The following is a 26,785-nucleotide window of genomic DNA, read 5'->3' on the forward strand; positions in this document are numbered from 1 at the left end:
ACATTTGGCGCCCAGATCTCATCTTTCTCCAGAGCCAACTGCCACCCTTAGGAAAGGCCAGCTGGGGAGAGGAGCGGGTGCAGGAGGAGGCGATTACTGGCCTCTCCTGGGCTGGGCTCTAGGTGTGAGAATGTGGATAAGACATCATTAGGCAACCTGAAGAAGAGGCCACATTTGGGAAGAAGTGAGAGGCTGAGTATCCTAGGATTAAAAAGGCTTTTCGAGCTCATAGGAATAACCGATGATTGGGAAGATGGAAAACAGAGGGAGGAAGGAATTTGTGCAAAATCACGGAGCAAGTTAGCCGCATTATCAGGATACATGCTCTTGGCTTCCAGCCGAGTATTGGATTTGACATTATACCCAGTTCTCAGAGGGGCCAGGACTCTCTCCTTTGCTTGGTTTATTGGAGAAAACATTGCCCCTTGATCAGATATCCAAAGTGGTATCTCTCTCAAGCACAGAGGCCATTTGGGGTCCATCTGTAGAGTGTGCAAGAGTAGACTTCTGTGGGGTATGAGGGCTTGGAGGGAGATCTATAAATTCTCTTAAACTTAGCTATAACATGTACTATTAAGTCTCAGGCATTTTGGCGATCAGAGAGGGTCAGTCGTTTACCCAAATTTTCAAGGGGATACCTAGCTTCAAAAGACTAGTGGACTTGAGTTCTTGGAAGCCAGTGGCCATGTGTAATTCTTTTGAACATTGCTGTCAGCGAACCCAGGGCCTGCACACAGTGAGACTCCATAAAGTACATTGAGTGGATGGCTGAATGAATTAATGATGGTAACACCACAGGAAATATTTAAGAGTGAATGAAAGACACAGCATTCTCACTTAACTGCCCCAAATGAAAAGTGGGGAACTCTCTGGGGATGAATTCCTTAGGTCCCCTCATTTTTAACCTGAGACAATTTGAATCAAAAAGCTATAGATAGTTCTTTTGAGTACTAAGAAGATTTGACCTGAGAAAGATGACAAGACCAGTAGAAATTGTAAACCTCTGTCATTCAGGCTGCCTGAGCCCTTCTCTTGGCCCCATTTGCCTAGATGTGGGGTGGCTTCCTAACTTCCGGCTGGGAAATCACACATCTCAATCAGAGGCTGCTGGGATGGGAGGTGCATACATTGTCATTGATCATTATACCCCTCATTGTGGGTAATAATAATTCTTCATCAAAGGGATTCAGACCCACCTGCCATTGTGTCTGTGCTGACATGGGAGGGGCAGCGGCTGTGCTGTGCACATGAGGCCACAGAAAAGCCATCGTGTTGATCGTGGTGGATCCTAACTTTGCCCTTCCCTTGAGAATGCAGGGAAGCATCTCCCCAGCGGCCACACTGACCCACTAGATCCCATGGTCACTTAGTATCACCTGGTGCTCGAACTCCAGGTATGACCCTCTGCTTGGAGCTGCTGGCAGCAAGGCCATGCGGAGGCCCTGCCATTTCTCCCTTTAGATTGCTCATGTCTCATGGGGTAAAGAGTTGATCAGAACTTCCCCCCATTATTTTGTTTGCTTCCCTTTCTTCCATCCCTCCTTTTGTTTTTCCTTTCCCTGCAATATAGTTCAAGCAAAGAGAGCATTGGCTTTAAGTAGAATTAAGTGGACCAGGATTCTAGGGGTTCTGTTCCAATTGTTTGATCTTAGGTGAGCAATTTCCCATCTCTGAGCTCAGTACCCTCATTTGTAAAATAGGCTAACGAGTGCCCAGCAAAGGGCCAGGTTGAGGAGTGAAAGAGGTAGCAGGTATAAAATGCCAGAGCAGAGAACGTGCCTGGGAAATACTCTTATTCTCCAAGAGGCACCCTTGTGAGGACTTGTGCAGGGGCTTCCCCCTCTCCTCTTTGTCCCCGGGGGACTGAGTCCTGGCAACTGGGCAACAGGCTCCACCCTCCTTGCTTTTCCCAGGACCTGGAGGTGAGTGTCCCGGGAAGCACAGCTACCACCCAGGACAAGCAGCCGAGTGCACCTGGGAACCTGTGTAACACAGGTAGCACCACAGACCCACTGGCCCCTTATATTCCAGTGAATTTTTCTTGCCTTTCACTGAGATTCCAAGCCCTCTTTAAGATGTATGCCAAATATCCCAGGAATTCACAGGCTTAGAATCACTTGTGCCAAGGTCCTTCCTTTATCCAGTAAACACTAGACAGTATCATAACCTACAGAAGCTACAGAAATGCATGAGAGGAAAAATACTCTCAAGTTAAAAAACCACAAAACTTCAAAATCAAAATCATGAATGCTTAATGGAATGGCTAAAACTGCAACATTATTTACATCACCTCAACTCAACCAGGTTGGGTGCACTTGAAACTGACTATGGAGTGGGGGTCTACAGTGAGCGTGCCCTCATCCTACAAAGCTCTTTTTAAAAGACTTGCTTTCTGTTCTGGCTCTTGTCGCCTTTTCTATCCCAGTTTTGTCTCTTTAACCTCAGATTTAAAACTCGGTCACCAGTTTCTGTAAGATACCCCATGATACCATTGAGCACCTTGATGGGACTGAGCTGGTTGGACAGGGAGACTAGCCACATTCTACAGTGCCCAGCAATTAACCTCACCTGCTCTCAGCTCTTTGATCCACCCCTTATCCTCTCCCTTCACAATCCTGCCACAGCTTCCCACCCTCTAGGAATTCCAAATTCTCTCTCCTCTCTCAGGCAAAGACCCTTCCATCTTTTTCTGAAGTAGATACTCAGGCTCTGGAGGGTTCGGCTTTATCCCATGGTTCTCATCTGGCACATTCCTACAATCCAGGTCACCTCTTAAGAGTAACTTTTCTACACTTCCTAAGAGAATGTTTCCTTTTATCACCCTAGTACAGTGGTCGGCAAACTCACTAGTCAACAGAGCCAAATATCAACAGTACAACGACTGAAATTTCTTTTGAGAGCCAAATTTTTTAAACTTAAACTATATAGGTAGGTACATTGTTATTAACTTAATTAGGGTACTCCTAAGCTGGCCTTTGCTAAAAACTCAAGGGGCCAAAGAACCACATGTGGCTCGTGAGACGCAGTTTGCCGACCACGGCTCTAGTATTTTGAAGAGAGCAGAGTCGAGGGTGTCATGGGTCCACACCACGACTGTCTTTGTCCTTCTTCCGCTGCTTCTACTGTGACTTTTGTTTCTTACCAAGAAAAATAAAACAATCTCTTCCCAATGCCACCAGCACCGGCCTTTGGCTAACACAGCCGCCTGCATGTTTATTTGTCCTCACTAGCTGCAGTTTTGTTTTCTCAAACAATACAGTGGCCAGTATATGGCCTTTCACATCCTAAAATGTTAGAGCTGGGTAAGAATTCAAAGAGAGCCAAAGAGGTTAGTTGACTAGTTCAAGGTCACAGGTAGATTCATAATCATGCACTAAACAAATGGAGATTGAAGACCTACTGTGTGCTTGGCACTAGCTATGTTCCAGAAATAAAGGAATGAAGAGGGTGTTTTCCCTGCCCTTAGGATGCGGGAAATATCAACACCATGTATGGTACAATGAACCCGACCTTGGATCTCCCAGCCCCTCCCTCCTTGATTTTGCTCTAGGTTACTTTTAATCTCAAAGGCACTTACAAAGAGATTTGGTCTTCTGCATATTCTTTTTAATAAAATAATAAAAACACATCGCTTTTGACACTATGTTTATAATGACTTTAATACTCATTAGAGATTGAAATTTCCTCAGGCAGATTTGTAGATAGGCCAAGCAAATTTATACCCTCTTGACTTTAAATGATGAACAAAGGAAGGTCAGGGTCACACAACTGTTTGGAAGCCAATCTCTGACATCAGCACTCTTCCCTCCACAGGGAACGCCAGGCTTCACCCAGTGTCCTTCATGCAGTGTCCTTCAGCTAGTGTTGCCTGAGGGATCTCAGACAGGGGAAGGATAAAGGGAGGATGGATGGAAGTGAGGGAAGCATCAGGGGTCTCTTCTGAAGCCACTTACTGCTGTGCGCAGCCAGAGCTCATCCTATTGAGGAGCAAGGGTAGACTGCTCTCTGTAGCTCTGGAAACCAGCCAGTGAATCCACCACCTCCATCCCTGGTTGAGTGCTACTTACAGGGTCGTTGACACCATAGGACTGTGAGCTTGCCCTGCGAGCGGGCAGAACACCCATCCATGCCCATGAGAAAGGGCCTCTGCATAGGTGGTAGGGTTTCAGGGACAGTAAACACCCTTCAGAGTAGAGAGGTCAGGGCCCAGGAATTCAGGCAGGGAATGTGCAGCCTGTGTCTTACCCTACTTTTTTCAAAGCCACACATGCCCTAGCCGGTTTGGCTCAGTGGATAGAGTGTCAGCCTGTGGACTGAAAGGTCCTAGGTTCGATTCCTGTCAAGGGCATGTATGAGGCAGCTGATCAATGTTTCTCTCTCATTGATGTTTCTGACTATCTATCCCTCTCCCTTCCTCCCTGTAAAAAATCAATAAAAAAATATATTTTTTAAAAAGCCACATGCACAGGAGAGGCCACAGCTGCGCATGGAAACACCCATGCGCACAGCTCCGTGTCTTGCCCCTCCTGGGTTGTGTTTGATGTGGGTGGGGGCATGTCCATGGTCCTGAATCACCGGGTCCTGCCTTAGTGTGCTTCTTCCTCTGACTGCGGTGCAGGATTAACGCCTGTTTACCCTGTCCCAGAATTTACATTCCTGGTTTGCATTTTTTCTCTTCTTGATTAACATTTTGCAAAGTTTTGTGCTATCTTGGCCACAAAGGAACCGCATCATCCCTTTCACAATTTTGATTTGCATAGCAGATGTGGGATACTCTTAAGAGTCTCAACACTTTCTTCACAGATATTTTATCCTTCTTGGGCAATACAGAGAGGGTGCTCTCCGCAGATCTTTGATAATGCCTCTTCCTCCCAAGCTTTTGCTATGCATTGGCACCTCACACCACTGCCCCAAGCACAGAGGCAATGCAGGAAGCCCAATGACTCCTCCTTCCACACCCCTCATGCCTTTTAGTTGATATAGAAATAGCTGTGGTTTGTTTTTGTAGCATCACATTTTATCAACGTGGGGTCCTCTGGGATTTATAGATACTAAATTATCTGTACTCACCAGATGATTCACACTGACAATGACAGGAAGGAGGGGAGCAGAGGAGCTTACATACAATTGCACAGGACTCTCTCTTCCTCCTTCTCCCTGCTTTCTTTCTCTCCATAGTGCCCACTGCCTTTCAGCACACCAGAAAAGTTACTTCCTGGTATGACTTAGTGTTCCTCCATCTAAGGAGAATATAAGCTCCCAGAGGGCAGGGTTTGAGGCTTCTTTTTTAAGTTTTGTCCACTGCTCTGTTGGTAGCTGGCATATAGTGAGCACTATGTAGATGCTTGTTGAATAAATGAAAGCTTCTGTGCAATTCACAGAGTCCTTTCAGACCTACTAATGCAGGCAAAGGGTTAGAAGGGAAGAGAGGGAAGGAGACAGGGAGGGAGGGAGGGAGGGAGGGAGGGAGGGAGGGAGGGAGGGAGGGAGGGAGGGAGGGAGGGAGGGAGGGAGGGAGGGAATAAGGAGCTTGACACCATTTTCTGGACACTTTTCATAAATGTAGTTTCATTGTATCTTCTCATCACCAGGAAAGGCAAGAGCAATTGTTTTCTTTCTGTAGATGGGATATTGGGGTTTGCCTCTCAGAATAGCTAATAAGGGCTCTGCTGAGCATATAGGACCAGCTTCCAATAACTGTCTTATAGTGACACAACATTGGTTTTGAACATCGGTTTCACTAACTGTGAGAACTTAGTCAGGTCACTTCCCTCCCAGAGTCTCTGTTTCCAAATAGGAAGTGTCAGACTAGGAGCAGTGCTATGAGAACATAGGAGATTACGCATCAGCGAGCAGTCAGCACGTAGTAACCATCAGCTCAGCCCCTATCACTTCCCGCCCTCCCCCCCCCCCCCCCCCCCCCGCTTCAGATCAGACCTTCCGACCTCCAAATCCCAGAGCCTCCGTGCTCCCAGCCCTGCTGTCAACACTGTTCAGTAATACCCCGGAAAAGGAAAGTGTGATTGAGAAACCCAAGTTCTGGGTCCATCTCTAATTGTCCTGGGGAGGCTTGGGGCAGGCTGTGCTGATAATATACGACCTCGCAGGGAGATACTGGACTCCCTGGGTTTCACTTTTATTTACAAAGTCCCCCGTCCGGCCAGCTTCCGGATGGCCGTCAGCACGTCGGTCAGAGCTGGCACGGGCTGCGGGGGGCGTGCTGTTCTCCCGGCTGCTTGGCAGGACGTCAGGAACACTGGGGATGGAGAGAGTGAGACCTTCAGATACCACGATGCTGACACTTCCAGGCACGAGGGGAGCGGGATGAACAGAGGGTGCAGGGCCCGGTGCGGAGCCGCAGCTGGAGGTCATGCGGCACACTGGGTCAGAGCCCTCAGTAGACTCGGCAGGAGCTTACTCTGCCAGTTATTAGGAGGCAAGGCCTTCCAACCCTGGGCTCAGAGGTCCACCTGGCAAAGCAAGGAGGGAGGTCTCTTTCCTGTGCAATAAAAAGGTCCAGGAGCCTTGAATCTTAATTCACGGTGGACATTGATAAGTCACCCCCCAAGCCGGGCTCCTTCTTCTGAGCGGCTCTCTCCATCTCCCGAGGTTCCTGGGTGTAAGTGTAAGGGTCTGGCATTACACGTGGAAGACCCTCTGGTTCGTCAGGTTGGCATAAGTCCAGGCAGCCCATGAATGAGCTTGACTGTCAGACCGCCGTCGGCTAACCCTGCCTGTCTGTCATTTCCAGGCAACAACAGCCTCCTGACCTGTATGGAGGATGGGCTGTGGTCCTTCCCGGAGGCCCTGTGCGAGCTCATGTGTCTGGCTCCACCGTCGGTGCCCAATGCAGACCTGCAGACCGCCAGGTGCCGAGAGAACAAGCACAAGGTGGGCTCTTTCTGCAAGTACAAGTGCAAGCCTGGATACCACGTGCCCGGCGCCTCTCGGAAGTCAAAGAAGTAAGTGGGGCAGGTTCTGGGGAGCAGCAGAGCTGGGTCTGGCTGTCTGATTAGAAGCAAGGGTTCCTTTCTTTGCTGGAGGCAAAACCTGTTCTGTATAACGGGAATCTTGAAGGACGCTGTGAATATCTGCCTACTGGCTGTGTGACCTCATGCAAGTGACTTCCCTTCTCTGGGCCTCTATTTTTCAACAAGAAGATGAAGGCTATAATAAGAGTTCCCTGTAGGGTGGTGTGAAGAATAAACGAGGATGTGTATATAAAGTGCTTGCAACGTGCCTGGCACATAGTAATTGTTCAATAAACGGTGGGTGTTAATGTCATCAGTGTCAGCACCAATCAGAGCGCTCGGGAAGGGAGAAGATGGGGACGAGTAAGGCTTGGATTTTCTTTTTCCTTTTTTTGAAACTAATTTTAATTTTAATTTTTTTAATTCTCACCAGAGGATATGCTTTTCTCATTGATTTGAGAAACATTGATCAGTTACCTCCCATATGTGCCCCAATGGGGATCAAACCCACAACCTACACATGTGCCCTGACTGGGAATTGAACCCATGACCTTTTGGTGCAAGGGACAATTGCCAAGCAATTAAGCCACCCAGCCAGGGCTTGGATTTTATTGCAATTCATATGTAAATATGACAAAATCTGAAACTCCTGCTCGTCCCTATTAAAGGAGTTCTACAGATGAATTTTCCTTAATCCCTATACATGCCCCCTCTCAACCCGTAGGACAGGTAGGGAACCAGGAGTGGAAACGCAGCTGGCCTCAGAGACACCTGGGAGTTTGGGTAGAGCATGGCTCTAGCGATTTGTTCCTTGAGATGCTTCTTCTTTTATCTCTTCCCTGAAGACGCGCCTTCAAGACTCAGTGCACCCAAGACGGCAGCTGGCAGGAGGGAGCCTGTGTTCCTGTGACATGTGACCCACCTCCGCCAAAGTTCCATGGGCTCTACCAGTGCACAGATGGCTTCCAGTTCAACAGCGAGTGTAGGATCAAGTGTGAAGACAGTGATGCTGCCCAGGTAAGACTCCTTGACCTTGAAATCAATACTCAGGTCTGCCTCCTGTCTGCTTACCCAAGACCAGCCTGTAGTTCAAGAACCACTCCCTCCAGGGGACTCTCCAGATGCCAGGTTTGTGCAGTAGCAGTGTCACCAGTGCAAAGGTTAAGCAGTTGGATTCTAATGCTCTTTGTAACCTCTCTGAGCCTTGTTCTCTTCCCTGCAACGCCATATTGTATTTGTTCTGAGATCCTTAGCTCTGAAAATACTTTAGTATTGGAAACCTGATGAAGGAAATCATATATGAAATCCCAGCATATGAATTTGATCAAAGTTAAGTGACTCTAATAGGAGTGACCAAGGCTGTTTGGCCAACTGTCTGCCACCATCATCGTGACATCGATCTCTGAAGTATTTAAAGTCAGAAGACTCTTCAAGCATAAAGAGAAAGGGAACCATATTTAGACTAAAGATACAGTTTTGAGAAAACTACCGAAAAAAGAAGAGAAGGAGATGGCAGGGATTGAATTTTATCTTAGTCCACTTTTAACCGAGAGGTAGCCCAATAGTCTGCCGGCCTCTGCTGGAGTTCTGTGAATTAATTGTCCTTAATCCTTACACATACCTCCCCTACACCCTCCAGGCAGGCAGGTAGGGAGTCAAGAATGGGAAAGAAATGAGAGGCCAAGCTAGCTCCAAAGAAGACCAAAGTCTATAAGGAACTCCACCTTCACAGACCCAACCTGTTAGGGCGAACCCCAAGCCCCGTGTCTCCCAGGCATGCAAGGGTATTCATCCAAGTGAGGCCAGTGTCCTGCCACCTGGGCCCAGTGCAGGTTCCACCTCCAGCCAGTCCTCACAAGTCTTATTGTTGGCCACCAAACACCAGGCACTGCCAAACCACCACCCTCCCCTCTGCCAAGCCATTACCAAGCCCAGCCCATTCTCCCTCCAAGACATCCTAAGTCCTCATCCTAATGTAGGCCACCATCACCTCTTTCCTGGGCCACCAGGAAGCTCCCTGGTTACCTCCCTGCGCCTATGCTCTGGCCTCTCGCCACTGTGCTGTCCACATTTCAGCCAGAGTGGTTTGTTGGGAGCATAAATCTGATCATGACGGCTTCCCTGCTTAAAGGCTGTGAACCAGCAACTCCCATTTCCCTCAGGATTAAACCCCAACTCCTCAGGGTGACATTCAAGACCTTTTCTCTATCACCAGAAAGAATGAACTCCCCTCTGCTATCTATCATCCTTTCCAGCTGCCTCACTAACCACCTTTGACGATTTAGCTCAGGACCCCTAATACAATTGACGTTTCTAGTTTGTACTGCAAATGAATTTCCTCTACCCTCAGACCCGGGAACTGGGAGCCAAATCTAGGGACCCTGCCTTGATGTGCTGGGCTCAGTGCCCTTCTCAGGGTCCTCCTTCACAGCATTGGACACACTGCACTGAAATCCATGTTATGCCCCCTCCTTACCTCCCCGCCCCACCTCCACCCCCGCTGGGAAATGTTTTCAGCACTTGGGACAGTGCCAGGCACCTATTAGGGGCTTGGGAAATGACAGGGCAGGACAGAGAGCTGCTGGGAACATCCAGGCCAATCACCTCATTTTCCAGTTCAGAAAACTAAGACTCAGAGAAATCTCTCAACCACCCAAGGTGACACAGCGGGGGTCAGTGGAATCATAATCAGAACCCAGGTCCCCTCAACTGTGGATGACTGATGCTCAATAGGCACTCCCTGAAAATCCTTGGTAGTGTTCACTGAGGGATGTGTGTGTGCCCGAGTCATTCCCATCCTTGACTTCCAGGGAAGCAGAAGCCGGGGCTGGCACAAGCTAAGGCCAGAGATTACCACGGCCTCACGCAGGCCGATCAACTTCCCTCTCACTCCCTTACATAAAACTGTTGCTAACCGTTACCCCGACTACTGAGCCAAATAATATTCTGGCCGCGGTCATGTTATCAAACTGAAACCCAGTCTGCCTGGGGCTTGCCAAGTACCTTTCATGGCCAGTTTGCATTTAAAGGAGAGAGAAATGTAAATGTATCAGACGACTCAAGCAGTTCAGTTTGGCAACAGGCAGAGAGGCTAGACGCAAAGGAGCAGGGTATGGCTTGTCGGCTCAAAGAATGAGGGAGCGCCTGCCAAATGGGCTCCTAACACAATTGACGTTTCTAGTTTGTACTGCAAATGAATTTCCTCTACCCTCAGACCCGGGGACTGGGAGCCAAATCTAGTATTCACCTCAGATCCCCTCTTGCTGCCTGTAAACACTCAGAAACGTACGGCCCAGAGCATCTTAAACCCAATAGCTTGTACGAGCAGGAATTCTTGGCCTTCCAAACAAGTTCAGACCCTGGCGGAGAGGACAGGGGCTGTCGTAGGGGAGATGCATGTTCGCTCTCCCACTGTCACAAGAGCAAATTAACAAGTAAACCCTCCACTTGATTGGTTCATTGGGAGCCAGGATGATGGTAGACCTGGTGTCTGAGTTTGGATCCTGGCTCCACCACTTTACTAGCGGGGAGACTTGGGCAAGTTATTTAACTCTTTAAGCTTCAGTTTCCTCATACACAACACGGGGGTGGGGTGGTGATAAGAATACCACCTACCTCGTAGTTTCTTTGTGAGGATGAACTGAGGTCGTGAAAGCAGCGTATGTCTGAGTACCCCCTGGAATGGTGCAGCACATCTGTGCCCCCTACACAGCAGCCCTGGGAAAGGTACAAGTGAACCAGACCACCTGTGAGGCCACGTCTAGTGAGGATAATTCCCGATGCTCCAAGTGGGCTCTTACAGGAGCTAAACACCAAGGCAATGGCTGCAAAGTTACCCCAGAAAGTCAGAGACGGGGCGTCCAGCATGCATGAGGCCAGGATGTGTGTGTGGGGGGGGAGGATCAGTGAAACCACAAGGATACCTGACCTTTGTCTCAGTAAATCAGTAGACTATGTGGATCCTCTAGACCAGCGCTGCCTGGTCACACTGTGCGATGGTGAACGCTCATAGCTGGGCTGGGCACTGTGGTGGCCACTAGCCACATGTGGCTGTGGGGCACTGAAATGTGACTGAGCAACGAAATATGATGCCGTATATAATTTTACACAGCTCACATTTAAATGTAAACAGCCCACACTTGTGTAGTGGCTACCCTATTGGACAGTTTGTTCTAGAATGAATCTTTGTAAACCAAGACAAAGAACCTTCCTAATAACAGCTTTCTCATTGTTAAGTGTTCCCCGGATGCCGAACCAGTGTTGCAGAATTCCTCTTATTTTGACAACTCTAAACCTTTTAAAAAGACACAGTATGCCCATTGGCCAGATGAGGAAGGAAGGTTCAGGAGGCTCGGTGCTTGCCCACAGTTGCAAGAGGCAGTGGTGTTGACCGATGCTCGGCCCAGAGGTTGCCAGGGCAGGCTAGTAGCAAAGGCAGGGTCCATGCGTTCGTCCCCAGGGGACTGGCAAGAAGTGCTGATTATCTCAGCACTAATCCAGCGCAGGTGCTTCTGAGCTGTCCGAGGTGACGATTCAGGCTCAGTTCTTATTTGTAGGTGATTAGGGGGGTGGGCCATCTCAGGGTGGGGACGGGGTCTGTGGGAGGTACCTAGAGGCTGGAGCAAGAGAGGAAAAGCCTGAAGGGACTTTGTGTACAAAGTTATTACTAAATGGTGGGTTTCAGCAACTCAGCAGGGGCAAGAGAGGGAGCATGGGAGTGGGATCCACATGCCCTCGGTTCCTCCCGTGGATCGCAGAGGGTGGCTGTAGAAGCCTTTCTGCCAACAGGGGCATGCAGCTGCCTTGACGGGTTCTGCTGTGGACACAGAGTAGCTCTCGGGTACAGTGCCTCCGCAGGCAGGGGCCACATCCAGTCTCAGGGTCGTCCAGTGCTTGCCCACGCACCGGGGCTTCCTAGAGGAAGTCAGAAACATCACCCATGTGATGTGAGCAGTGGGCAGGATCAGAGTTTCTCCCACTCCATCCACTTATTCTATCAATGGTACCACTGGAGCCCAGAGAGCAGAAGGGACTTAGCCAAATCACCCAGCAGGTCACGGGCTAAATCGGGTCTTAAAGTCTCAGATCTCCTAACCAAGTCATCACACAAGCCACGTTTTCCTGCCCACGCTGCACCTAGCTTGCATGAAGTGAATGCATGTGACTGGGAACAGAGACCAGTAATCAACAGCAGCTGCAATTTATTGAGCATCTGCTCCATGCCGGTTGCTGGGCTAATACTTTACAGAGACAGCTGAATTTAAGCCCCATGGCATCTGGCATTGCTGTCCCATTTCACAGACCAGGGATCTGGGGTTCAGTGAGGTCAAGTGCTTTGCCCGATTTTATACAGCCTGGATGTGATAGAACTGGGCTTCCGGTGGGCAGGCCAGGCTGCCTCCAGAGCTTAACTGTTTCAATCCTGCACTGCACTTCCTGGTTCCACCTTGCCCTGATGCAGCCACATTTCTCTCTGCCATTATTTTATTTGTATTTCTCCTAAATAGAAGAAGTTTAATTCTCCATCTCCCTCCCCTCCCTTCTCCCTCCCCTCCATGCTGGTAAATTCACAGAGGCTTACAGTCAAGAGACCTGGCCCCAGCATTGGCACCTATAGGACTGGGTATGTCGCCTCTCCATTCTTGCTGCTGGCATTTCTAAAACATGGGTGATGGTTGGTTGATTCTGAAGTACCCTTAGATACAGTATAGCAGAGTGGTTAAGAGTCTTAGCTAACTCTTAGAAAGCCTGATGTGTGTGCCAAGCTCTAAAAGCTTCACTTAGGCTGCCCAGCTGGCATGGCTCAGTGGTTGTGTCGACCTATGAACCAGGAGGTCACAGTTCGATTCCTGGTCAGGGGCATATGCCCGGGTTGCGGACTCCATCTGATTCTCTCTCATCATTGATGCTTCTATCTCTCCCTCTCTGTGGGCCTGCAACCCAGGTACGTGCCCTTGACCAGGAATCAAACCTAGGACCGGTCTGTGGGCTGATCCTGTAATCACTGAACCACACTGGCCAGGATGCAACATGCTTTTTCTTGCAGATATATACACAGGCTCAGAGAAGCAGTCTTGCTGAGGGACACTCAACCCTCTTGAGAAGGATTTCACCTTAGTGTGCAAAATGGTGCATTCAGAGCCAGGTACTCCAGTGGTCTCTGGTCTTCCCAGATTGGATGCTCAGTCAGGTCTTCTGTGGTCCAACTCACATCAAGGACCTACTCGAGGATCTTCACCAGGTGGTAGGCAAGCCCTGAGTGCCCTGAGATCTAGTCCTAGAGGAGGGTTTGAACATCCAGAGAGGCTCCAGAGAGTCTGCTGTGCAGAGGGCGCATCAAAGGTGTGGTGGTGGGAAGCAAGAGAAGTGTGCTGGAGAGGCCAGGTGACCAGGAGACAAGAAGGAAGGACATGCACATAGCAAGAGGTGGGGCTGGACCTGTTGTGTGGGTTCCGCCGTGGAAGCCCCGGACTGCCAGCCTGGGAGCATGCCTGGTGTGGAAGGCGAGGCATCTTAGCAGAAGGAGTCTTCCTAAAGCAGATTTAGTCAACAACACAGAGTGCCAGATGAGCTGGGCAGGAGAGAGAGACTGGAGGCAGCAAGACCGGTGCCTTCATGCTCCCACCTTTTATGGTGGAGCCTTCCCGGTTTGAAATTCCCCGAACAGATTCCAGCGAGTTCTGATACATTCTCTGTTGCAAACTGAGCTCCCCAGCCAGCTCTGGCCCATGTAGTGCTGAGGTCTGCAGCCCTGCAGGGGCTGGAGGCCAAGTGCATCATAGCCTTGGGCCAAGGCTCCAGGAAATTGGGGTCAATTTCCTACTCCCATGGGGGCCCAGCAGAATCATGGGGCCTGGAGCCTGGGGCTCTGTGAGGGAGGGTTGGGGTTCTCTGAAGCCACAGGAAGCCTCTTAAACTTCCCCTGAGCTCACACAGAACATCTCAGGGTGGACTATGCAAGTCGGCCCGTGGCTACATGCTGGGGATGGGCCACCCTTCACCCACGGACACGGAGATTCCCAATGACATTGGCCCCGCCTCGTGCTGGCCCAGGAGAGGCCCAGAGAGGGCCCCCCTTTCTCTTCTGAATCTTGTCTCCTTGCAGCTGTTTTCCCAGATGGGAGCTTTAGCCTGCATTAGCCCTTCCACAGAGTTTATTTGTTTCCTTGGCATGCACGCATTCATTCATCTCCTCATTTCTTCATTCACTCACCTACTCATTGATTTCCTCATCCATGTGTTCATTTATCTTCATTTAATAGCCAAGTTCATTCCATAACTCTACCTATTCACCCCACCTTTTGTTAAGCAAACAGTTCTTAAGTGAATAGAAGAAATGCCCATTGAATGATGAATGAGTGAACGGAATGGCCAGGACCTATTCAAGTTTGCAGAAGGCCCTGTGGCTACACAGGTGAATAGGGCATCTTCCTAGACCTTGGGGAGCTCATCATCTAGGTGGGAACTGATGATAGACATTGGGGTGATGCATGTCAGAGATCTTAAGACAGTGTGCTCTGCAGAATCAGGAGGCATTAGGATAATGGCTTATGCCAGATGATTATTATGGACAGGAGGAGATAGGAAACAGCAGATAGGAGGGGCAGTGAGCACAGAGCATGGCCATGTGATCCAGCTTACAGTAATGGAGGCAATTTAAACTAAAGTTCAAGGTTGGTGATGGTGCTGCAGGGAGCAAGGAGCAGGAGAATGAGGCAGAGTTAAGGCTGGGGCACTCTGGGAATGGACATGGGCCATTCCACAGCTTGGTGCCCTGGTGGGCACAGTCAGCGCCTCTACCTCATGTATTTTATCTCCTCGTGACCTTGAAAGAGGGAGAGGATACACAGCTTGTTCTCAGGCAGATGGACCCCGGGGCAGAAAGCACCCACGGTTCTCCATTTCCAAGAGGTAGAGTCCAAACGTAAGCTGACATTTAAGGCCCCACACCTTATTGGCCTTACCAGCTCAGCCTTCCCCTATTTCTATATATCACCTCCTCTATGAAGCCTTCTCTGATTACCCTTGCACAACCGGTGACTGTCCCCGAGCACAGTCACACTGACATGGCTGGCTGCTCACACAACTGTCTTTTCTTCCCTGCCTCAGTGGGACCAGATACTGGCTCGCTTTACTTTCGGACCCCACAGAGCTGGGCACAGAATGGGCACTAAGAAATGGTCCTTGAATTCAGAGGCAGTTCTGAGATTTCGACAGGGCTGGACTCCCATTAGAACCTTAGACACGGAAAGGGGTTTTCAGGAAGGCCTGGGTCTGCAAGCTGCGTCCGCCTCTGTGGTGCAGAAGATTGAGGAACCGAGTATTGTTTATTTTAAAGACTCTAAGGAGGGCACATGCCAGGTTTTTGGTACCATCATTGCTGGAATGAAAGGAATGGGATGATGATGAGGAAGGGAGGGAGGGAGGGAGGGAGGGAGGGAGGGAGGGAGGGAGGGAGGGAGGGAGGGAGGGGCGGGCAAGAAAAAGCTTCCCAGCAGGGCCCAGGCTGTGCTGTGAGCAGATGGCAGAGGCCTGGCATGGGGTGCTCTCTCGCTGGCTGAGAGGAAGCAAGCTCTGGTGTGTCCCTGCCTCCTCATGAACAGTCCCGGGCCCGTGCTCTCACTCACCGTACGGGCTGGGGTGCATTGGGGCCCCTGCCTTCTCTCAGTTAATAAAAACAACCAACAAAACAAATCTCTCCGATTGAAATCTCTGTAGGGACACTGAGTCAGGACTTAGGAAGCCTGGGAGTTAGGCTCTCTGAGAAGCTTTGGCCAGTTCAAACATGGAAAGGGATTTGCAGAAAGGGCCCACACTGAGCCCTCCCTCAGTTTCTCCGTCTGTAGAATGGAGATATGACCAACTGAGGTATTACCAATGTGATCGGTTCCACCATGTTAACAAATGGCTCCAGTTTCCTTTTTTACTTGAGAAGCTTCGGGTGAGGGTGGTGTCTCTCAGTCTGACTGTGTTTCCGTGGTTCTCAGGGCCGGGGGAGCAACGTCATCCACTGCCGGAAAGATGGAACCTGGAGCGGCTCCTTCCACCTCTGCCAGGAGATGCAAGGCCAGTGCTCGGCCCCGAACCAGCTCAACAGCAACCTCAAACTGCAGTGTCCTGAAGGCTACGCCATAGGTAGGACGGGTGCATGAGGGCAGCGTGGGAGGGACAAGAGCTTCTGAGAGCCCAGGCTGGGCGCCTCTGCCCTGTGGGGCCCTGTGGGAGGCCCTGGGGAAAGGAAGACGGATGCGACCAGGCTCCTTCCTCCTGGAGAGAGTTGGGTGGGGGGCGGGGGGGGGCGGGGGGGAGTGTGTATAGCAGACTCACCTACACAGGGCTCTGAAAGAACTTGTTGGGCACGAAATGATATTCCAGACAGAGGAACCATGTGGCAGGGGGAGGGAGATGAGAAAGCAATATGGTTCGATGTGGCTGCCTTTATTATGAATCTTAACATTTGCATAAGTAATCACTCATGAGCATCTACATGGGTCAGCACTTAGAGGCGTATGTCCTGTCCTCTCAGTAACCTTCAACAACTGAGCAAATGGAGACTTAAAGGGAGAACAGAGCCTGCTCCAAAGCCCGAGTTCTTTCCATGGCGTCTTGGTTGCCTCCGAAATGAGGATAAACAAATAGCAGCTTCAAAATACCATTTGCGTGGTGATAGGCCAGTTTGCAAAGTGCTCGCAGCGAGGGAGACAACCTGGGCTTCGATGCCAGGCATCGGCCTGGTGGAAACCAGGAGTCTGGACAGACACATTAATCACCGTCCTGAGGCTTTCTGGGGAGCGGGTGTGCACGGAGCCTGAGCTCAGCCGAGGACAGTGATGCTGACCTTTTGGGCGGATTCCCTAATTGACCGTGATAAAAAGCCCAGGGAATTGAATGTCCTTTCTCATGGCCAGTGTGATTTATGGGACAATCACCCGGCATGTCTGGAGAAGAAGGTTATCTGTGCACACACTCCCTCCCCAGCACGCAGACCCAGCCTGTTCTGCACCCAGCAAGATGAGTGGCCACTTCCTGAGAGCAGAGGTGGGCAGGGCCTGAGCATCCTGCTGGAGATGGAAGCCGCCTCAGAGCCCAGAAGTCTGCACCTAAACCTAGAGGAGAAACCAGCGCTCCTTCCTATATTCAGCCCTGCTCCTGCACGGTTGCCCTCTGTGACGATTCAGAAGGCACTTTAAGATCCTACAGAGCCATGGTCCAAAGGGCCTTGACAGGAGGCATGCAGACAGGTGGAATTTCCTAGGGCTTGCCAATGTGGACATTCTAGAATGTGGGGCAAAAGATGAGCAACAGCGAGTCTGTTGGCTGCTCCTTCCCAAGGCCAGCGCTCCACCTGTCACTGCTGATGGATGTGCACAGCTCTGGACACTATGTCTGTGACGGCGTCCCTACCCCCAACTTAGGATATGCAGTGAACATTCAGTCATACGACTGGCAATAAGCAAAACACTGATTGAGTTACTTTATTTTTTTTAAAACCCTATAAAAACAGACTTTATGTCTACACCCACTGGCACATTCAAATATATTCACACATGCATAAATAAACACAAACACACATGTTTGCGAACGAAATGTAGACCCAAACACACACATCCTTCAGTAAACTCATGCCCAGCACTTACACATCAGCCAAATGCCACACGAGCACAGCACCCACACAAACACATCCACACAGGCACACGGAGCTCATGCTCACACGTGACACATCAGTACACACACATTACGGGCACAAACACCTCTTAGGCACCAAACATATCAAACACACAGAAAGATGCACAAAAGGCAAACAGAGCTCACACCACCATGCACACCGATACATCTCCTGCCCACCTTGTGTATATACTGCATTCCCATATCACAACCACTCACAAGTGAGCCGCAGGGCCTGGCTCTGCGTGCCCTCAGCACAGTCTAGCAGTGGGCGGAGGTGGCAGCAGCATCCCTTCACCCATGAGCTTCCTCATGATCAGAGCGGAAAGGGAAGGAAGTCTGTCTGACCTTGGAACCTTAATCTCCTTCCCTCCCCTGCAGCCCATGCTCCCACTGCCACACAGATGCCCTTGATGAATGGGTCAGCCAGGTTGGTGGGGGCACACAGGGGAGCATAGCCAGGAGAAGCAACGGGGGACACTGCGGGAGAAGGAAGAGGGAGGGCTGGGTTCCTCCTGGACACCCAGCTCCCTCCCCTCCTCACCTCCTGGGCTCTAGCTCCCTCCCCTCCTCACCTCCTGGGACCAATTCCCTCTCCCTCCTCACCTCCTGGGACCAGCTCCCTCTCCCTCCTCACCTCCTGGGACCATTTCCCTCTCCCTCCTCACCTCCTGGGATGAGCTCCCTCTCCTTCCTCACCTCCTGGGACCAGCTCCCTCCCCTCCTCACCTCCTGGGCTCTAGCTCCCTCCCCTCCTCACCTCCTTGGCTCTAGCTCCCTCCCCTCCTCACCTCCTGGGACCAGCTCCCTCTCCCTCCTCACCTCATGGGACCAGCTCCCTCTCCCTCCTCACCTCCTGGGGACCAGCTCCCTCTCCCTCCTCACATGCTGGGACCAGCTCCCTCTCCCTCCTCACCTCCTGGGACCAGCTCCCTCTCCCTCCTCACCTCCTGCGACCAGCTCCCTCTCTCCCTCCTCACCTCCTGGGACCAGCTCCCTCTCCCTCCTCACCTCCTGGGACCAGCTCCCTCTCCCTCCTCACCTCCTGGGACCAGCTCCCTCTCCCTCCTCACCTCCTGGGACCAGCTCCCTCTCCCTCCTCACCTCCTGCGACCAGCTCCCTCTCTCCCTCCTCACCTCCTGGGACCAGCTCCCTCTCCCTCCTCACCTCCTGGGGACCAGCTCCCTCTCCCTCCTCACCTCCTGGGATCAGCTCCCTCTCCCTCCTCACCTCCTGGGGACCAGCTCCCTCTCCCTCCTCACCTCCTGGGACCATTTCCCTCTCCCTCCTCACCTCCTGGGACCAGCTCCCTCTCCCTCCTCGCCTCCTGGGACCAGCTCCCTCTCTCCCTCCTCACCTCCTGAGGACCATCTCCCTCTCCCTCCTCACCTCCTGAGGACCAGCTTCCTCTCCCTCCTCACCTCCTGGGACTAGTTCCCTCTCCCTCCTCACCTCCTGGGACCAGCTCCCTCTCCCTCCTCACCTCCTGGGATGAGCTCCCTCTCCTTCCTCACCTCCTGGGACCAGCTCCCTCTCCCTCCTCACCTCCTGGGACCAGCTCCCTCTCCCTCCTCACCTCCTGGGACCAGCTCCCTCTCTCCCTCCTCACCTCCTGAGGACCAGCTTCCTCTCCCTCCTCACCTCCTGGGGACCAGCTCCCTCTCCCTCCTCACATCCTGGGACCAGCTCCCTCTCCCTCCTCACCTCCTGGGACCAGCTCCCTCTCCCTCCTCACCTCCTGCGACCAGCTCCCTCTCTCCCTCCTCACCTCCTGGGACCAGCTCCCTCTCCCTCCTCACCTCCTGGGACCAGCTCCCTCTCTCCCTCCTCACCTCCTGGGACCAGCTCCCTCTCCCTCCTCACCTCCTGGGGACCAGCTCCCTCTCCCTCCTCACCTCCTGGGACCAGCTCCCTCTCCCTCCTCACCTCCTGGGGACCAGCTCCCTCTCCCTCCTCACCTCCTGGGACCATTTCCCTCTCCCTCCTCACCTCCTGGGACCAGCTCCCTCTCCCTCCTCGCCTCCTGGGACCAGCTCCCTCTCTCCCTCCTCACCTCCTGAGGACCATCTCCCTCTCCCTCCTCACCTCCTGAGGACCAGCTTCCTCTCCCTCCTCACCTCCTGGGACTAGTTCCTTCTCCCTCCTCACCTCCTGGGGACCAGCTCCCTCTCCCTCCTCGCCTCCTGGGGACCAGCTCCCTCTCCCTCCTCACCTCCTGGGACCATTTCCCTCTCCTCCTCACCTCCTGGGATGAGCTCCCTCTCCTTCCTCACCTCCTGGGACCAGCTCCCTCCCCTCCTCACCTCCTGGGACCAGCTCCCTCCCCTCCTCACCTCCTGGGCTCTAGCTCCCTCCCCTCCTCACCTCCTTGGCTCTAGCTCCCTCCCCTCCTCACCTCCTGGGACCAGCTCCCTCTCCCTCCTCACCTCCTGGGACCAGCTCCCTCTCCCTCCTCACCTCCTGGGGACCAGCTCCCTCTCCCTCCTCACCTCCTGTGACCAGCTCCCTCTCTCCCTCCTCACCTCCTGGGACCAGCTCCCTCTCCCTCCTCACCTCCTGGGGACCAGCTCCCTCTCCCTCCTCACCTCCTGGGATCAGCTCCCTCTCCCTCCTCACCTCCTGGGGACCAGCTCCCTCTCCCTCCTCACCTCCTGGGACCAGCTCCCTCTCCCTCCTCACCTCCTGGGACCAGCTCCCTCTCCATCCTCACCTCCTGGGACCAGCTCCCTCTCCCTCCTCAACTCCTGGGACCATTTCCCTCTCCCTCCTCACCTCCTGGGATGAGCTCCCTCTCCTTCCTCACCTCCTGGGACCAGCTCCCTCCCCTCCTCACCTCCTGGGCTCTAGCTCCCTCCCCTCCTCACCTTCTTGGCTCTAGCTCCCTCCCCTCCTCACCTCCTGGGACCAGCTCCCTCTCCCTCCTCACCTCATGGGACCAGCTCCCTCTCCCTCCTCACCTCCTGGGGACCAGCTCCCTCTCCCTCCTCACCTCCTGGGACCAGCTCCCTCTCCCTCCTCACCTCCTGGGACCAGCTCCCTCTCCCTCCTCACCTCCTGGGACCAGCTCCCTCTCTCCCTCCTCACCTCCTGGGACCAGCTCCCTCTCCCTCCTCACCTCCTGGGGACCAGCTCCCTCTCCCTCCTCACCTCCTGGGATCAGCTCCCTCTCCCTCCTCACCTCCTGGGGACCAGCTCCCTCTCCCTCCTCACCTCCTGGGACCAGCTCCCTCTCCCTCCTCACCTCCTGGGACCAGCTCCCTCTCCCTCCTCACCTCCTGGGTACCAGCTCCCTCTCCCTCCTCACCTCCGAAGGCCCTTCAGACATCAGACATCATCCCTCCCAGGTGGAGCCCCTCCCTGGGGAGAGCCCACCTCTCCAAGGAGAGGGACTTCACCAAAAGCCTTGTAAACAGGGGCGGGGGTCTGTGTGGGACTTGGGGGCTGGAAGGGACATCTGGGGCTGCCCAGAGCTGTAGCTTGGGCCAGCCCCCCAGCAGGACAGGGAGGCTCTGTGGCAGTGAGGAGCCCTCATGGCTACTGCCACCAAAGCTGCCACCTCCCAGGGGCCTGGTGAGATCACTGCTCTGTGATGATGCCAATTAGGGCTCATATATCACAACACAGCAGCCTGGTCTCCAGAGCTGCCCAGGCCCCAGGCGTGAGGGAGGAGAATGCAGAGGAGGGAGCACAGAGAGGAGGAAGTAAGACAGGGAGGCCACTGTACCCTGTGGTGACCAGAGTTTTTCCTTCCTCCCCTCTTGGGATAAGACAGCTTTGGTCTGTGTCTCAGAGGCTGCCCCTTCTTTTCTGAGAAGCATTTTATCCTGGAAGCTGGCGTTGCCCTTGCTCTCTAGAAACTCCAGAATGGATCTCATGACAACCACCAGCTTTGAGCTTCCCCCACTGCTCAGCCAGAGTCCCCTTTATTCTCATCACTCATCTTTGACTGTTCGCATTCCCCCCATTGCTTTCTTCTCCTCTGGCCCTTCACCCCCCTCTGTCCCCTTCCACTGCCTCCCTTCCTCTTCCTCCGTGAGGCTCCATTATTTCCATCACTGGGTTTGGAAGTCAGAGAGACAGGTTCTCATTCATGGTACTGGACCACCAGCGCTGTAACCTGAGCTCTGGCCACCTGTGAAAGGGGCGTGAGGACACCTCTCTTAGGGGCTAGATGTGCAGAAGGAGCAGTCTCTGAAAGGCACTCGCAAGGCAGGTCGCTCCACCATCTGGTGCTTAAAGTGAGGAAGTTCTAACCTGTCCTGCACCTGCCACCCACCCTTGCCTCCTCTTCAGCCCCCATGCCTCTTCCACTGAAGGGAGGACAAGCTGCAACAGGAAGGACACGCGATAAACTATGCATGCGTGAGAAGTGTGTGTGTGTATGCGCACACGTCCATATGTATGTGTGTATGCATGTGTACAGGGTGGGGCAAGAGTAGGGTTTTATTTTTTAATATATTTATTATTGATTTCATAGAGGAAGGGAGAGGGAGAGAGAGATAGAAACATCAATGATGAGAAAGAATCGTTGCTTGGCTGCCTCCTACATGCCCCCTACTAGGGATCAAGCCCACAACCCAGGATGTGCCCTGACCGGGAATCGAACTGTGACCACCTGGTTTATAGGTTGATACTCAACCACTGAACCATGCTGGACTCAAAACACAGAGTTTATTCTTGTATTATTATCTATTAACTAGAGGCCTGGTGCATGAAATCGTGCACAGGTAGGGTCCCTGGGCCTGGCCGGTAATCGGGGCCGTTCGGGGCCTTCCAGCTGCCAGCCAGGGCCTTCCTTCATTCCACACAACCCCCTGGTGGCCAGAACACGTCATAGTGAGTGATCGAACTCCCGATCTCCAGGTCGAACTCCCGAGGGGACACTTTGCATATTAGCCTTTTATATATATAGATTATTTTATTATCTTCCATAGGAACAACTTTAAACCTACTTTTGCCCCAGCCTCTATGTATACACATACACACACACACATTTGGAATGGAGCCTTTAGAATGGCTAATAGAATTACATATATATATATATATATATATATATATATATATATATATACACATACACACACACACACACACACACACACACACACACATATATAGAATTACATATATAAATATATATATATTTACATTTATATATATTTATATATTTTAAAGAGTTGTCTGTCTCTTGTGAACCACATGGTGGTCTGGTGTTCAGGGTGGTCTTGGTGCTCAGGTGGGGAAAGGCCTCCTTAGGGCCCTGGTCAGATTCTCACCCCCTAATCTTAGCCCACATGAGTAAGCACCTTTTTGGAGGCCTGGGAACACATCCTGGGATAGGATTGATTTTTCAAGAGATGTCAGAATGTGTGAGGTCAGTCCAGAGCATGAATGAGCCAAATTAGAATTAGCTTGCCATCCCACAGCTAAACAGCTAATTATCTTCAAGGAGAAATCCCTGGACCGAAGGCTTCAGTCCCCGTTGGTCATCCATGCCTTCATTTTTTTTCAGTTCTTTGTATTACTTTCCATGTATCCAGTCGTTTATTCATTCACGCACCCACTCACACATTCACTTCCTTCTTCATGAGATACCTAAGCCCCTATTCCTCATTCACTCCTTATGTCATGCATTGATTCACTTACTCATTTCCTCTCCATCTATGCACTCATTGCCTCAGTGTCTCTTTCATTCATGTCATAATTCCTTATCGAGTGCCTGCCTGCATCTGCCATGCACAGAGTGTGCTGACCTTGTGGAGCTTACAATCCCACAGGGTAGAGAGATACTGACAGATGTTAAAAATCACCAAGCCAACCGAAGGGGTAGTGACAAATGCGGGTGCTGTGAGGGGGTTTGGCCCGTCAGGAAAGCACAGAGGTCTTCTCTGAGCAAGCTGGGGGTCTGAAGGGTCCTTAGTAAGGCGCCAGTTGAAGAAGAGTAGAAGGCATGAATGCAAGTCCTGTGCCAAGGAAAAGCCTGGGGCTGTGATCACTGCTCACTCGGCTGGTGCTTATTAGCAATCCCTGTGTGTCGGGCAGCAGGTTAGGCTCAGGGATGAACCTACCTTGTCCCTGTCCTCCTGGGGCATCTATGTAACTGTGGAAGGGAGACACAAGGGGGTAGGGCCAACCCTGGAGCGAGACTCCTCACTGCTGACCACTGCTCCCTCCGCTGCACACATGGGGCGGGCTTTTTGGAGGACGTGACCTGGGCCTTGAAGCCAGTAGGATTTGACTGTGAGAAGGCAGGTGGTGGGCTGATTCAGGGGGAGAGAATGAGAGCAGGACAGAGGCAAGGACGTGTGGGGCTCAGAGGGAAAGCCAGGCACAGGCCAGTTGGACTAAACAAAGTGTGAAGGTGGTTAGTGGGAGATGAGACCATGAAGGCCGGAGAAGGGGGTTGGACCTTGCCCTGGATGTGGGGAACCTTGGAAAGGTCTTCAAGCAAAGGAGGTACAAGAACGAACTGGGCTTGGGGCCGATGCAAATGGCAGTGGGTGCCAGCTGGACTGGAGACGAGAGAACAGTCAGGGAGACCGGGGACAGCCCTGCTGGGGAGCTCCCTCCCTCGCACTGCCCTCAGGGTGGGCAGCCCAGTCCACTGGGGACCAGAGAGCGGCAGGGCCCACACTGGGGAGAGCAGCCCTGGGCGTTAGGAGACTGGGGCTGAGTGGCCAGCTCACACTCTTGTTTCCCCACAGGGTCCGAGTGTGCCACCTCCTGCCTGGACCACAACAGCGAGCCCATTATCCTGCCCACGAACGTGACCGTCCGTGACATCCCTCACTGGCTGAACCCCACGCGGGTGCAGGTAAGTGACCGGGGCTGCCTACCTGGGCCTAAGGGGAGGAAAATGCCCTGTCGAACACTTGCGTGCCTGGGTGCTGCACTCGTCGCTTTACCTGTGTTACACCATCACATTGCCACACCTCCCTGTGCGGTGGGGACTGGCTCACAGTCACCCTCCAGGCCTTAAATATTTAATACTTGCCCTCTGTCGGGTCCTGTGCTTAGGCCCTATGCTTTCCTGTCCCACTGAATCCTGATGACAGCCTAGGGGACTGATGTTTCTAGTTACAGAAGAGGAAACCTGGACACGCACCCATGAGTAGAGAGCACAGAGTCGGGTCACGCACGCACTCATGAGAGAGGTGCTCTCGGGCTTCTCAGTGTGAGCTCTTGGAAGCCTTCTACCTCCCACAGCCTACATTTCTGGCATCTTCCCTGTGCTTTCCTCATTTGGTGGAAAGGAATTAATATGTGATACGGGGAACTAGTAATACCTACAGTTTGTGAAGCACTTACTATGGTCCTGTGCCCAGTATTGGCACACAAGACTGCATTTAAACCTTGGAATGGTTTTGTGGTGCAGAGTGGGCAGCACTGTCTGCCTTCTCAATCTGTGGACTCTGAGATCTCAGGAGTGACAGCTCGAACCCAAGCCTGAGGCACATGCCCTGCTCTACTCAAGGCACCAGGGTGGCTTGCCTGGCCAGACCTTGGAAGCCCCGCCTCCTGACAGCCAAGGGTATTGCCCATTTCATTTGGGGGCTGGCCACTCCCACTTCCCTTTATGTGATCAGTCAGGGGCCCCCAAGCTGATGTGGGGGCCCACTCTTGTCCTCCAGGGCAGCACGCATTCCAGGCCACAGGAACCGGCTCTGGGCACTGCCCTTCCCCTGGAGAAAGTGGGAGGCGGAGGCTCCTGGGTGCAGAGCTGAGGTTTTGCTCTGCCTCTGGCCCAGCCTCCTGCCCGGGTGCTGGGAGGCCTCCGGTCTGCCCACCTGCAGATCGTGCCCCAGATAGCTGAGCAGAACCTGATACCAGGTGTCCTGTTTCTCAAATGAGTGGAGGGCAGGATTGCGAGGGCTTACTCAGCACTCGGGGTCTACGGACCTGGCACTGGATCTGCCCAGCCCCTCTCTGCTGCCCCGTGCCCCCCAGCATTCTCCTCCCCTCCCTTTCCCTCCTCTCCCTCTTCTGCTGCTCTCTGTGCCATCTCCCACTTTATCTCCCTTTCCTGCCTCTGTTTTCCCTGTGTCTATCTTCCCTCTCCTGACAGGACTGTCACCTCCCTCTGCCTCCCCCGCCCACTTTCCCTCCATGTCCACCCCCTCTGTCTCCCTGGTCTCTGTCTTCTTGCCTCTGACTCTCCCACGCACCCACCAGGCAGCCCTGTTTCCCTCAGCTCGCACTCCTCCAGCCCTCTTCTCCACTGGCCATGCCTTTCCCCATCCCTCACCCAGGGTCACACAGGAGCAGAGCTTGGACCATGATCTCAGCTCCTTCCCTCCGTGCCTCCCTCTCGCTCCTACCCAGACTCCCACACACCCACAGGCAGGGACACACTCCCACACAGTGCAGACCCAGGGGACACTCACACCCAGGACCGTGGGGCTCCTTTGCCTGGCCCAGACCATGGTGCCTTGGCCCAGCTTCCACTCAGGCCTTTGCTCTGCACCCTCCCCACCCCAGGTGAATTCCCATCCCTCCCTCTGAGAGCCCCGGGCACTAAAAAATTCAGTTATAATTCACTGTGAAATAAATCCAGGGATTTGAAAGCCTGCAAGCCCCCCTCCTCAGTTGCCCACCCGCTGCCTGCCTGCCCCAGCCCCCACCTGGTTCCCTGGTCGGCCGGCCTTTATTGATGCCGGCCTACCAAGAGAGCCATAACGAGGTTCAGACCTCCACCGGTCTCCGGAGGCCTCATTATCCAGGAGGAAAAAAATGTGGTAGAAAAAGGGAGGAGGGCGAAGGGCAGAGATTGATGATTTCCAGGAATACGGCAGAAAAGCTGGCCTCCGCTGCACACTTGCCCCTTGTGTGGCGAGAGCTGCAGAAATAGAGCTGCTGGTGCAGGCGAGGCGGCACCAGGCCGGAGCAGGCCCTGCACAGCTCTGCCTTCTGCGGGTCTGCCTCCCAAGACCAGTGTGAGGTAGATGGTTGGGGCAAGGGTCTGCCCCAACTCCTGTCACCTTCGTCCCAGGGTAAGAAAGTAAGAGGCGAGAACTGATAGTTCATGGATACCTACTGTGCGTCAAACATTGGGTCAGGCACTTTCCATCGCTTATTTTCACCCCAAACTCCAACTCACACACACATGTGCACACACACTCCCCTATCAGGTATGTAGTAGTCTCTGTTT

The 26,785-nt window shown here is 52.7% G+C and overlaps 1 protein-coding gene across 1 annotated transcript in view; it reads left to right on the top strand.

Annotated features, from left to right (window-relative positions):
* Positions 1–26,785, top strand: part of PAPPA (pappalysin 1) — a gene marked incomplete at its 5' end in the record, with an annotated part of 219,587 nt that overhangs the window by 170,914 nt on the left and 21,888 nt on the right. The window contains 4 exons of the mRNA XM_079789610.1: positions 6,752–6,962; positions 7,817–7,988; positions 15,959–16,106; positions 24,342–24,451. Coding sequence (XP_079645736.1) covers positions 6,752–6,962; positions 7,817–7,988; positions 15,959–16,106; positions 24,342–24,451 — 641 coding nt within the window. The remainder of the gene's footprint in view (positions 1–6,751; positions 6,963–7,816; positions 7,989–15,958; positions 16,107–24,341; positions 24,452–26,785) is intronic.

Source organism: Cnephaeus nilssonii (genome assembly GCF_951640355.1).
Source record: "Cnephaeus nilssonii genome assembly, chromosome: 14".
Classification (NCBI taxonomy): Eukaryota; Metazoa; Chordata; class Mammalia; order Chiroptera; family Vespertilionidae; genus Cnephaeus; species Cnephaeus nilssonii.